Source organism: Typopeltis vanoorti, chromosome 14 (assembly GCF_054136105.1).
Source record: "Typopeltis vanoorti isolate ZY-2024b chromosome 14, IOZ_Tvanoo_1.0, whole genome shotgun sequence".
Lineage (NCBI taxonomy): Eukaryota > Metazoa > Arthropoda > Arachnida > Uropygi > Thelyphonidae > Typopeltis > Typopeltis vanoorti.
This window is the reverse complement of record NC_143562.1, coordinates 29,915,356-29,930,271: the sequence shown is the minus strand read 5'-3', so window position 1 is coordinate 29,930,271 and position 14,916 is coordinate 29,915,356. Positions and strand designations below refer to the sequence as shown.

The following is a 14,916-nucleotide window of genomic DNA, read 5'->3' as shown; positions in this document are numbered from 1 at the left end:
ATACCACTTTTTGATATCTGTCAGTCAGCCATCCTCTTATCCATGCTAATATTCTATAACCCGAACAAATTTTCTCCAATTTATGCAACAGTCTACCATGCTGTATTCTGTCAGAAGCCTTAGCAAAATCCAAAAGTATGACGTTGTATCCATTCCCCTTATCTAATTCAATGGTAACATTGTTATAGAATGTGAGCAAGTTGCTAAAACATGACCTTTCCTTAGTAAATCCATGTTGTACATTGCAAAGTAGAGATTCACTGTCAACCCATTTCTGAATGCGAGCCCTAACCAATTTTTCCAAAATCTTCACCACCACCCTGAGATACTAATTGGTCGATATTTGGATACATTGGTCTTTACACCACCCTTGTGCAATGGAATTATCATACATATTATTCCATGCCTGTGAAATTTTCCCTGTTCTGAGACTCATATTAAACAGCCTGGTCAAAGGAATAACCAGTTCAGCTGAACTCTTTTAGCACACATGCTGATATTCCATCAGTCCCTACTACTGAATTCTTATTCAATTTGTGCAACAGCTGTAATACCTTGGCCACATATGCTTGCGTTTCTTCATCTAGTGAAGAGGTAACAGTGAGTTCAATGTTGCATTCGCCAGGTTGATAGCTTTTAACAAAATGGGCATTCATTAACTGAACAACTTCTTCTGCATCTGTAACCCCTCACACCATCTGGATTTAGAAGAGTTATTCTTTCATATTCATTGGTGCGGTTAAAGAAGTGAGCCCAGCAGGTGGAGAGGATGTTGCGAGTGGGAACACTGAATGTTGGAAGTATGACTGGAAGGGGAAGAGAGGTGGCAGACATGATGAGGAAGAGGAAGTTGGACATTTTATGTGTGCAGGAGACAAGGTGGAAAGGGGGAAAGGCAAAGGAACTGGGAGATGGATATAAATTGTTCTACTCTGGAGCGAATAACGAGGGAAGAAATGGTGTAGGAATTGTGGTGTGTGGCAGAATGAAGGGTGAAGTACTGGACGTGGGTAGAAGGAACGACAGGATCATGCGAATGAAATTGGGTCTTGGAGAAGAGCGGGTGGTCGTATTATGTGTATATGCCCCGCAAGTTGGTTGTACAGCAGAGGAAAAAGATGAGTTCTGGAACGTGTTAGATGAAGAAATGAGGGAATTGGAAGAAAATGAGATGGTGATTGTCGGAGGAGACTCGAATGGGCACATAGGAAGACAGAATAGAGACTGTGAAAGGGTGCATGGTGGCCACGGAGTGGGAATGATGAACCAGGAAGGAGAGAGGGTTGTGGACTTTGCAGTAGCGTTTGATCTGGCAATTGTGAACTCGTTTTTCTTCAAGAGGGAAGAACATTTGATAACATTTAGAAGTGGTAACAACAGCTCACAAATTGACTACATTTTGACTAGAAGAAAACATCTTAAGGTTGTGACAAATTGTAAGGTAATTCCAACAGATCAAGTAGCACAACAACACCGACTGCTGTGCGCAGACTCTAAATTAAGATCGAAGATAAGAACTTCTGGTTGCCATGGGATGAAGACAATTAAGTGGTTTCGCTTAAAAGAAGAGAGTGTGAGGAATCGTTTTAGGGAGAGAGTGTTAGAGAGGATTTCGGATGGACTGGAAAGTGTACAAGATTGGTGGAAACATAATTCAAAAGTAATCCTGAGCTGTGCAATCGAGGTGCTTGGTGAGACATCTGGAAAGATTAGAGAGCAGAAGGAGGGTTGGTGGTGGAATAATGATGTACAAGTGGCAGTGACAGCTAAGAGGACAGAGAGGTGTACAGAGAGAGAGAAAGCAAGAAACCAAGAGAGTTGTGGCGAAGGCCATGGCATATCAAGATCTGTATGATCGATTAGAAACAAAGGAAGGACAGAGAAAAATTTACCAACTAGCAAAATGTAGAAATAAAGCAGCAAAGGACATCTTACATGTGAGGCAGATCAAAGATGCTGAAGGAAGAGTATTATGGAGGGATGTGGACATAAGAAACAGATGGAAAATATACTTTGAGGGACTTTTGAATGAGGAAAATGCAAGGACTCACAGAGGAGATGGGCAGCCTTCTGAGGGGATGGTGCAGAACATCAGTAGAGTGGAAGTGACGGAGGCCATGAAGAGGATGAGGAATGGAAAAGCGGTGGGCCCCGACAGAATTCCAGTGGAGGCATGGAAGGCACTGGGGGAAGAGGGAATTGACCTGCTGTGGGACCTGTTCATGAAAGTTTGCCAACAGGAAAATATACCTGAGGAATGGAGGGAGAGTACTCTTGTTCCCATCTTCAAGGGTAAAGGGGATGCACAAGACTGTAAAAATTACAGAGGAATAAAGTTGATGTCCCACACAATGAAGATCCTAGAAAGGGTTCTTGATGGTAGATTGAGGGAGGAGGTGGAGATTGCAAAGGAACAATTTGGCTTCATGCCTGGTAGATCAACAACAGATGTTATCTTTGGATTACGACAGATGATGGAAAAATATCGAGAGAAACAAAGGGAGCTAAATCTGGTATTTATTGATCTGGAGAAAGCATACGATAGAGTGCCAAGGCAAGAAGTCTGGAGGTGTCTGAGGGAGAAGAAGGTGCCGGAGAAATATGTCAGGTTGGTGCAGGAAATGTACAGAAATGTGAAGACAAGTGTTCGGACCTGTTTGGGACAGACAGAAAGTTTTCAAGTAACAGTTGGCTTGCATCAAGGGTCAGCATTAAGTCCGTTTCTGTTTAATATTGTGATGGAGGTGGTAACAGAGGAGGTGAGAGAAGATGCACCTTGGACAATGTTGTATGCAGATGACATCTTGCTGTGTGTAGATACAAGAGAAGAAGCGGAAACTAAACTGGAAAGATGGAGAAAAGTACTGGAAGAGAGAGGTATGAGACTGAGCAGAAGTAAGACAGAGTATATGTGTTGCGCAGTGGGTGGTGGCCAGGAGACAGACCTGGAGCTGGAAGGAAATGTCATCAGGAAGGTGAGAGACTTTAGATACTTAGGTTCGACAGTGGAAGAAGATGGAGGAGGTGAGAAGGAAGTGGGATGCAGGATACAAGCAGGTTGGAGGAACTGGAGGGAGATGGCTAGAGTGTTATGTGATAAGAAGGTGCCGATCAATCTGAAAGGCAAAATTTATAGGACAGTAGTGAGGCCAGCTATGACATATGCTATAGAAACTGTGGCCCTGAGGAAAAATAACATCAGCAGGATGGAAGTAGCAGAGATGAGAATGCTTAGGTGGATGTGCGGTGTGACCAGAAAGGATCATCTGAGAAATGACAATGTCAGGGGAACAATGAAAGTTACGAACTTAGGAGCGAAAATACAGGAGGCAAGGTTGAGATGGTTTGGTCATGTGATGAGGAGGGAGGACGAATATGTGGGAAGAAGGGTCATGCAGATGGATGTGCAAGGAAGGTGGAAGCGTGGGCGGCCAAAGAAGAGATGGAGGGAGCTGGTAGAAGAGGACTTGAAGATGAAGAACTTGGATGTGGTGACAGCCCAAGACAGGAAGGTGTGGAGGAGACTCATAACGAACAGTGACCCCCACTTAAGTGGGAGAAGCTGCAGAAGAAGAAGAAGAAGAAGATTCTTTCATATTCATTCTTTCTTTTACTTGCAGTATTGATAGAATTCTTGTGGGTTGTCTTTAGTATGCGGAGCCAGTTTTTTTTTATACTCAGACCTTGATGATATCTGTCTTCAATTTTTATTGAGGTTGTTTTCTGTAGCCAATTATATATTTGGTTTAATCCTTTATCCAAGTATAAGCAAACAAAGTTTGCACCTGAAGTAGTTTCAGGACTGGTGCAACTCGTGGCAAAGGTGGTATAACTTCTCATCACTTGCCTTAGTATCCCATAATGCAAAGCACATCTGCTTGTGACATGTATAATGCTATGCATTATACATGTCATCAGCATCACCTCTTGGTCTGGCTCCCACTGATGAGACCTTTACTAAGACCGGTCTGGGTAGTGCCTATTCCCTTAATGCGTAGCATTATACATGTCCGCAAGGAGATGTGCTTTACATTATGGGATACTTGGACGATGAGAAGTTATACCACAAGTTTCCCCAGTCCTGAAAATACTTCAGGCTCAAACTTTGTTTGCTTACACTTGGATAAAGGATTAAACCAAATATATAATTTGTAGCATAGCTAAGTGACAAAACTCCCATCAACTATCTCTAATCTAGAGAATTTTAATAATAAGTTGTGACACCTTTTGCAATTGGTATATGGAAATATGACTTCTCTATTACTTCCACCTTAGTATCACCACCTCTGGTTCTGACTCCCACTGATGAGACCTCAATAAAGGTTGAAACCGGTCTGGGTAGTGACCCTTCTGTTAATGCATAGCATTATACATGTCCACAAGGAGATGTGCTTTGCATTATGGGATACTTAGGCAAGTGATTAGAAGTTATACCACCTTCGACACGAGTCGCCTCAGTCCTGAAAATACTTCAGGTGCAAACTTTGTTTGCTTACACTTGGATTAAGGATTAAACCAAATTCATGTAGCCAACATTTTACTATTTTCTTCTGGTTCTGAAGCTTTTATATAATTCTGTGATGCTTCAGCTTGTATGATATCTGATTACATTGTTTTGTCATGATGTGCATGTAGTTTTGGTCAGTATAAAATATGATTTGGGACTGAGTTATTATTGTTTTTTATTATTGAGTTATTATTGTTTTTCCTGTGCATCTGTTCGGCATCCAGATGGATGCCGAACAGATGCACAGGAAAGTAAGGATTAGATGCTGAGTCAGAAGCTCCAGTTGATTCTTCCATTCCTTATATGCTGTATGAGATATCCTCTCAGTTGTATAGTTTAAACCTTTATGTGATTCAACCTATCTTATACAACCTAAATATTCAGGTTTATATCTGCTGAAATTGAAAAGATGAGTGCTTGCCATTTAACGAGCATCTTGATAATATTCGAACTTAATAGTTCTTATTTTTTTTTGCAAAATAGCACATGCAGGCAGTTTCTTAATACTAAAAGAAGTATTAGCTCTTATCATTATAAAGAATGATTGACTCTTATTATTTTATTCCATTTATGTATTCAATCTCTTATTTGTGTATTTTTTATAGAAGCACAGCTGACCTTCTATACCTTTTTTACTTGCTATACAATATGATGGAAAAATTAGAATTTTCTACATCAATGTTGTAATTTAGACAAAAAAACTTTTTAAGAAGCATCTCGGGATCATAAAAAATCATCATGTTTTATTGTATGCGTAAATTAAAGCTTAATATTATTTTCTTACAACATATTGTGAAACATGTTGTAAGAAAATATTTTAAAAAGCTCAATTGCTTTAGACAAATTTAATATGAAGATATATCAAGATAAGTCTGAAATTTATAAGAAATTTTTGTGCCTTGATAATATTTGTGACTTGAAATATGAATTCATTCAACATTTCATTCTGACAAATTTTAAGTCATCCTTGAGTGATAGCATTGTACTTGCACTGCCCTGCAATGCCTTTTGCAGGGCAGCAATGATTCCATACATGAGAAGTTAGTTAACCTGTTGTATGTTGCCACTTTGGATGGGCAATAAGGAACTTATTCTTGGATAAAGGATTAAACCAAGTATATAATTTCTTGGTATCTTTAATTTATAGTATAACCAAGTGAAAAAACTTTCAATGAACTTATTCGTGATTTGAGCAGCTATAGATATTTCTTGAGAGACACACATAAGATGAGATAATATTCCAGAGGGCAGTAGAAAGGAAGAACGATGATGAGGAGAAATTTTTTCTTTGGGTTTGGAATTAAACTGTGAATGAGTGATGAATAGCTGCTGCATATGTTTCTTCGATTTAACAGAGAGTGAAGGAATTACTGATGCCAGTTCATACGAACAGTGGCCATGAACTAATTGTAAGATACTGGTAATGGAAACTGAACACTTGTGTGAATGTGGGTGGGATGAATTGGTTAGAGACAAGTCATTATTTAACCTGATTGCTCCTTCTGTATTGAATGGAGTATTTTTAGGGAGTCTGTAAGAATACCCCAAATATGAATTATATATTTGGTTTAATCCTTTATCCAAGTGTAGGCAAACAAAGTTTGCACCTGAAGTATTTTCAGGACTGGGGCAACTCATGGCAAAGGTGGTATAAGTTCTCATCACTTGACCCTTCCCTTAATGCATAGCATTATACATGTCCGTAAGGATATGTGCTTTGCATTATGGGATATTAAGGCAAATGATGAGAACTTATACCACCTTTGCCATGAGTTGCCCCAGTCCTGAAAATACTTCAAACACAAACTTTGTTTGCTTACACTTGGATAAAGAATTAAACTAAATATATAATTGGTAGCATAGCCAAGTGAAAAAACTTCCATCACCCCAAATATGAAAGCAGTATTCAATGATTGAATAGATTTGTGATTTGTATAGAGTTAAAAGCTGTTTGGAGATAAAATTATGTCTGGAACAAAAGAGAAGTCCTAATATTTTGGATAGTGAGAAGTCAATAATTATATGTTTATGCCAAGAAGGATTTTCAAAAAGAGAAATCTCCTCTTGTCTAGAGATTTGGATGTTGTTAAAAGTAATACTGGAAGAAAATAGTACTTGGGGGGGGGGGGGGATTAGGCAGAACTGTGTTTTACTAGCAGTGAAATTGAAAAGGCTATCTGAGCCCCCATTGAATAATGGTTTGAAAATCAAAATTTAGGGTGATGGATGTTGTGATACAGCTTCCAGGGATGACCACTTGTTCTCCTCCGATCTCCCGCCGTTTTATGAAAAACCTCTTCAGCATTGATCCTACAACAATCTGTTTCCAATTTGCATGTCTCTAAATAGATAAAATTTTTTATTTTTATTCATGATAAAGTTTGTGGCTTAGTATCAAGGTCATCTTTTTGACAGTGTTAGGTTAAAATAAATATACTGGAAAAAATGTTTTAATTTAGGTATAAGATAAGGCACGATGTGATATGTATAAAATTACAAGTTTAAAATGCCATTAGATTTCAAAAGATAACAAACGAACAACAATAATATATATATATATATGTTAAACTAAATATGATATGTAATGGGAATTATATTATTATTATACTTAAATTTAAATAATTTATTCTACTCTATTTATTTTGACTTATTGCTGCATTGATCTGGGTCAGTCCCAAGGGGGTGGAAAGAGGGGAAAATAGTTCCACTGCACAAAGGTGGTTCCAAGGCTGCTGGTGAAAATTACCGGCCAATCAGCATAACAGGAATCATTATCAAGGTCTTAGAGAAAATAGTCAAGAGGAAAATACAAGATTGGATAGAAGAAAATGGGATACTGTATCGGGGACAGCATGGTTTTGTGAAGGGTAGGTCATGCCTCAGTAACTTGCTCACGTATTATAACACAGTGACGGCTGAACTGGATAAGGGTAATGGGTTTACAGTGATTCTGCTGGACCTTGCTAAGGCCTTTGACAGGATACCACATGGAATTCTAATCAGTAAATTGCAGCATATGGGAATGGACATAGGGTTGGTGAGATGGATAGGAGGGTGGTTGACGGAGAGATATCAGAGAGTGGTTTACTCAGGAGTAGAGTCCACAAGACGGCCTGTGACTAGTGGTGTGCCACAAGGATCTGTTCTTGGACCACTGCTGTTTAATTTGTTCATAAATGATATAGGAAAGGATCTGAGAGGAACAGTTCATTTGTTTGCAGATGATGTGAAGTTGGGTAGGGCAATAGTGAATGCAGATGACGTCAAAATTTTGCAGGATGATTTGGATAGATTGGAGGTCTGGGCTAGGGAGAATGGATGTCAATTTAATGTGGCAAAATGTAAGGTTATGCATTTTGGGGTAAAAAGATGGGAGGCAGTTTACTGCATTGGTGGAACCGTGCTCCAGGAAATTGATGAGGCACGAGATTTAGGAGTGTTGGTGGATAAGGAATTGAAATTTAGGGGACACATTGCAAAAGTGGCCAAATCATCTCATCAAATCACTTGGTTGCTGAAGAATACGTTGACAAGCAGAGACAAGCAGGTTATTGTTCCTCTGTATCGAGCCTTGATAAGACCTCATCTCGACTACTGTGCTCAGATTTGGTCACCTAGGTTTCTTCTTGATGGGGAGGAGGTGGAGAGGATCCAGAGGCGAGTGACCAAGATGATAGCAGGTCTGTGGAATGAACCGTATGAGAACAGGTTGAGGATTTGTGGGTTGCAAAAATTGGTTGATAGGCGGAGGAGGGGAGATATGATTGAGACATTCAAATTACTGAAGGGTTTCTATAAAATTAATTCAGAAGATATTTTTGAGAACAGGGCTGGTTGTGGGAGGACTAGGGGACATCCATGGAAACTGGGCAAAAGTGTGGTTAGTAAAGGTGTTAGAGCTGGGTTCTTTACTTTTAGAGTAGTGAATGAGTGGAATGCGCTCCCTGAGTCTGTGGTGGATGCTGTGACAGTGAATGAGTTTAAGGCGAGGTATGATAGATACTGTATGAATGTCGAATAGTTGTGATGAAAATGATTTGGGGCCTCCCTCGATGAGTCTAATGCCTCCCTGGAGTTGCCCGTAATAATAATAATAATAATAATAATAATAATAATAATAATAATAATAATAATATTACTCAGAAATTGCTAGTAATAAAAATTATGTTAAATTTTGTTCATTTAGTAATTTCATTATGTCTTTATCTTCTGTATTATGGGTGGCATAACTAAAGATCTTAATTCTTAATATATCACTCAAACTGCATCAATAATCCTTTGTTCAATTCTAGAATAATTAGTTGTAACAGTATTTAGTTACCAATTTAAAACATTTTACAAAGTTATTTTGAATGGAGTACTACACCATTTCTGTGTACCAAATATACATCGTCTGCTAATTACATAGCATTTAGTAAACATTTCCTCATGGAAGCAACATTTTTTTTTCTCTCTTGTATGACAAACTAGCTGGAAAATGTAGTGCTTCCATAGCACAATTGGAAGAATGATGGTATGTTGTACCCTTCGATTAGAAAAAGGCCTAAGTTCGATTCTCGTCATGACGGGAGGAATCTTTATATGGACTTTTTCAATTGAAAGTGAGTTAGCCAATCTCATACGGAGATAGCAGGATTTTTTCTCCCGGAAACTCGAGTTTTTCATTCCGCATACAGACAAATCGGCCCTTCAGAACACATGCAATTTACAGACAAAAAATACTAGCTGTAGTGATGGTGGTTGTGGGCAGTGTAGGTAATTGGTAGTAGAGGTTCTGTGTAGTAGTGGAGATGGAGAGTTGTACAGTAGGTGTCCTCCCATGACGAGTCTTTGGACTCCTTGGAGTTGGCATGAATAATAATAATAAATAATAGTTTAGCACAGCTATGTACAATAGCTTCTGTTTCAGAAAAAGGTTTGTCCTTATGTAGAAAGAAGAATTTTATGCAGGGAAATGTTTTCACTTTAGAAGTCTATTGATTGTATGTCATGTGTTTAGATTAAAACCAAATCCTTTATTATGATTGGACAATTATTTAGCAGTGAACAACTAACAATTAATTATACTTGATTGCTTTTGTCTTTCTCTCTTTCTTCTCCAGATTCATGTTATTATGATAGTAAAATGTACTATAATGGAGATTTATGGAACAGAAATGAGTGTGAATTTTGTACCTGTTCAAAAGGAGCTGTCCGGTGTCAAGTAACATTCTGTCATCAGCAAATATGTGCAGAGGCAAGATTTTTTTAGATTAAATTTGATAATAAATTAAATAAAAATAAATTGGCTTTCAAGAAATAAATATGATAGAAATATTTAATTACTAATAGTTATTTACATTATTATTGTTAAGGATGCACTGAATATTCATTTTTGCTTTGGTATTTTGCCGATTTGGTGTGTTTTTCAGATATTAAACTTCTGATAAATAAGTAGAAAGATTTGGTATTTGGCCGACCAAAGGAAAAAAGTTCTTGTTGCAGGCATCATAACACACAACCATTCAGGAAAAGCCTACTCCCCCCCCCCCCCTTATCTTGTGCAGCTGTTCAAATAGAATGGTTTCCAAGCTAATGAGTAAACTTATTCCACAGTATTTATGAAGAAACCAGACCCAGACATATGCTCCAAAAATGATGAAAAATTCATTTCCATATATCATAGTTTATTGTGAATTTAGTTTGATTATTACACTATAATTATTCTCTATAATTCACAATTTAAAATAAGTTCCATTAATATTTTTGTTATTTCAAAAAATAAGTGCAATATTTTTTTTCTCTGATTTTCTTGGTATATTGTCTTTTAAACACAATGCTCTATGAAATTAAATGAATTTCATTATATTGAAATGAAGGATATTATGGATCCATCTATATTTTATAGCCAAATGTAGAAAAAAAGTGAAGTTTTGAAAATTTAAGAGTGAGCTTTATGAGAACAAGACTGGAATTGGAGTTACTTTGGCTTGAACTCTGCCAAGCAATCCATATATTCACCTTTTATTAGTCGATTGATTAAGTTTGGACCAAGTTCAAAAAACTTACAAGCTTAAATGAAGGCAAAAATTCATTCAATACTAAGCTATGTCAGAAAGTTATTATTATTATTGTTTATATGGGCACTCCATGGTGTCAAAAGACATTGCAGGGAGATCCACTCTTTCCATTAACACAATATCTATCGTACATCTCCTTAAACCTATTCACTCTTTGGGTGCTCACAATCACCTCTGTCAATCCATTCCACTCATTCACTACTCTCCCAGTCCCAGTAAAGCATCTAGTCCACACACACACACACACACACACACACACACACACACACACACACACACACACACACACACACACACACACACACACACAGCTTCCAAGTGTTACCCCTTGTTTCCCCCACCCCCTACTCCCCATGTATTGAAAAATTTCTTTTGTGTCAGTCTTATAGAATCCCTTTAGTACATTAAAAGTATTTTTATCATATCCCCTCTCCTCAGCCTACCAGCTAAACTCTGCAACCGACACACCCTCAATCTATCCTCATAGGGAACATTCCACAGACCTGTCATGAGCTTGGTCACTCGTTCTGAATCCTTGTCACCACCTCCCAATCCCCAAGAAATGCAGATGACCAAATCTGTGCAGAGTAGTCAACGTGTGGCCAAATCATAGCCTTATAAACACGGCTGGCTCTACTGATGGCGCAAGACGTGCATTTGCATGGGGTGGCAAGTTTTTTTAAGGGCGGTAAAGTTGGCATAAACTATACGAAAAATAAGAGAGAAGGGGCAGCAAAATATGCTACTGCATGGGACGGCCCTGCTTATAAAGAGGGATAAATTCCTTACCCTCATTCACTGCTGTAGTTACTCTGTTGTAAAAGGTAACCAGATTACTGAAACAAGAGTACTCCCTTAACAAATCCATGTTGCCCTGCGTAAATAGTACTATCACCTGTCCAGTATTGTATATGAATTATTACTAATTTCTCCAAAATCTTAAGAATTATAGGAGAAATAGAAACATTCATATAATTTTGATGACTCTATTCTGCCATTTTTATAATGGCACTATCTTACCCTCCTTCCACTTTCCAGGAACTTGTCCTGGTGCAAGACTCATTAAATAGCCAAATTAATGGCATGGTCATATTCACTGAACATTCCCTTAAAACAGCTGACAAAATTCTATCTGGTGTCCCTGCTTTACTGACATTTACCCAGTATTTGGAATACATCCTCTTCACTCTCTTCTAACACTTTATCACTCCTTATCTCTTTAGCAACAAAGCCTGCTGTACCAGGATGGAGCACTCTAATAAAGTGATCATTCAGTAGCTCAACTTTGTCATCTGCATTGTCACCTGAGTCCCATCTCTATCTAGCAAGGTAATCCCTCTACAATCATTTCTTCAATTCCCCAGATAATGAAAAAACTTCTTGGGTTGCAGCATTAGTCTCCTCTTGTATTCTAATTTTTCTCTCCTTAAATGCTAGTCACTTTCCTAGCTTGAGCCTTATATTCCTCATGCAACTGTCCTCAACCTCTCTCTCTTTGTATGTCTTCCATAATCTCTCTCTTTATTCTGCAATTACTCTTTAATTTCTCTTGTTATCAGTTTTATTCCAAATCACTTTATCTTCTTATTCTTGTATTCTTGTATTCTAATTTTTCTCTCCTTGAATGTTAGTCATTTTCCTAGCATGAGCCTTATATTCCTCATGCAACTGTTCTCTCTCTCTCTCTCTCTCTCTCTCTCTCTCTCTCTCTCTCCCTCTCTCTCTCTCTTTGTATATCTTCCATAATCTCTCTCTTTAAACTGCAATTCCTCTTTAATTTCTCTTGTTATCAGTTTTATTCCAAATCACTTTATCTTCTTTACTTGAGATATACAATCTGCCATTACTATCAACAGTTTTTCTTAAGTATCTCCTCTCATGCTACTAATCCTCTTCCTTCAAATTCTTTCATCTGTTGTACTGCTACAAGCTGGCTTCTAAGTCTATGATAGTTCTCACCCTGCCTTATAATTCTACACTTATAAATTCTACACTTATAAATTGCCTCTGTCACCTTCCTGCTATGAGCATTGTTTAAAGTCACCCTGCCATAGACATTTTTACTCTTAGAAATATAATGAAAAAACTCTTTTGGGTTTGCTTTGGTCTGCTTAGCTAATTTTCTCTCATAATCTGATTTTACCTTTCTTTCCAAATTATAATTCCTTCTGCCTAGATACTTCTACAGGCCTATTCATCCTTCAAGTCAGAACTACATGGTCACTTTCACCATCTGACGGCAAGTATGACATCTCAGTCACATTCAGATTCTCTGATGCTATGACCAAATCCAAACCTCTTGATTCTCTTATTTCTTCCATTACATGCTGCCTAAGACATTTGTCCTTCAAGAAATCCAAAAATTCAGTTCCATTAATACTGTCATGCTGCCTCCTCTACCTAGTTTATATTGTTATAGTGTTGAAGTCTCTCATATTGATCACTCACTTTGCACTTGCCAAACTGATTTGTCTAATCATTTCTTGTTGAGCATGTATATTCTGTGGTTCATAGTAGCATCCCACTAAATGCCTTGTCTTATAAATGCTTATCTCACACCATATACTATCAAAGCAATTTATTTCCATTGTGATTCTCCACCCTGAGAGAATACAGTACATCTGTTTTCATGAGTAACACTCTACTACCACGTTTACCTTTCCTATACTGTAAAATATGCTGAATACCTCCTGTACATCTACCTGAATGTTGATATGTGTTTCTGTAACATCAACAACTGTAAAATATTCACCTGGATGATACACCTTTGCAAAATGATCTCTTAGCAACTCAACTATTTCTTTTGCCTCTGTCACCTTCCTGCTATGAGCATTGTTTAAAGTCACCCTGCCATAGACATATAATGATATATAATATCATAATAATAATAGAAATATAATGAAAAAACTCTTTTGGGTTTGGTTTGGTCTGCTTAGCTAATTTTCTCTCATAATCTGATTTTACCTTTCTTTCCAAACTAGTGACCCTTTTTGCTTATACTTTGCACTGCTCATGAGTATGATGATCACTTTTTTTTTTTTTAATATTCCATCCACGGTGTTTTCTTTTTTTGCAGCTCTTACTTTATATCTCTACTCATCACTTAATTCATCCTCCTGGCCTTGAGTATGCAGTCTGATACTGCTTCTCAAACAATCAGCACTTCCCATTCACTACTGATATTCTTTCTTTATAGAATCTCAAGGCATGGCACTGCTCCAAGATTATTCCTACGTCTGTTATAATTACCAGCTTTATAGTTCAACATAAACCTTTTCTTGACAGTGAATTTCACGTTTGGCAATTTCCCAGAACAAAACTGTATGGTCGCTCTTTCTAAATGGATGCACAGTGTCTAGCTTTGTTGTTGATATATCTTCTGATACTGTTATCAGATCCAACACTCTCAAACCCCTTTTACTCCTCTTAACATGATGTTACATGTAATTATTGGCTGGATTTTATTAGACACCTCCAGGGAGTCCAAGACTCATCGAGGGAGGACACCTACTGTACAGCTCTCAGTCTCCACCACTCAACCTCGTCCGCCAGCCGCATCATCTACGCACCAATGCCATTTACTGTCCACTACCACCACAACTAGTATTTTTCATAGACAATCACAAACATCCATGCCCACGTCAGATTCGAGCCCGCAGCCTCTTGACTGGAGAACAGATACTTTAACCACTCGGCCAACCAGGCTGGCTTATCCCTTAGCAACTGTATAAATTCCACTTCAATCTTGCCATGCCTCCTTTCCTCCCTACACTCTATATCTCCATAGTTAAAGTTGACCATAATAATTGTTTGGCCTACATTCATTGTGCTAATCTGCTGATATATGGCACCTACATTTTCTGGTTGACCCCTGATCTATAGCAATAACCGATGATGAATTTTGTCCTGTTGGCCTCTGTCTTACACCTGACAATATCAAATGAACCATCTCCCCTAGACCCAAAATCCTCTTTAACTTCTAATTTTGGTGGTTATTTTTTTAATTATCATCAGCAATACCCCCACCTACTGTCCTATTTCCTCTATCCTCCCTGAAATACAGTACCCTTTCCATTCCTATCAATTTTGGCCAAGTCAAGCTGATCAATGCTAAAAACTCCTGTCCCTTATTCCTGATACTTCATGCATTCGTGTACATGCATTTCAGGATCCCTTTGTACTCACAATTGCCCTTGTGTAATGTCATTGCCAACCTATTTGAATCAGAAGCCTGTGAAATTATTTTCAGCATTGCATAATCATTTCGGTACACAACTCATTTATCATGGGGGGGGGACAGAAACACGCTCAAATTGCATCCTCCCTAATTAGTTTTCCTGGTTTTGGGCT

General features: G+C 38.0%; 1 protein-coding gene across 3 annotated transcripts in view; it reads left to right on the top strand.

Moving 5' to 3' along the window:
- Positions 1-14,916, top strand: part of LOC150099333 (extracellular matrix organizing protein FRAS1-like) — a 1,385,483-nt gene that overhangs the window by 185,488 nt on the left and 1,185,079 nt on the right. For all 3 annotated transcript variants that reach the window (XM_090403569.1, XM_090403568.1, XM_090403570.1), the window contains exon 10: positions 9,610-9,743. In XM_090403569.1, coding sequence (XP_090259695.1) covers positions 9,610-9,743 — 134 coding nt within the window. The remainder of the gene's footprint in view (positions 1-9,609; positions 9,744-14,916) is intronic.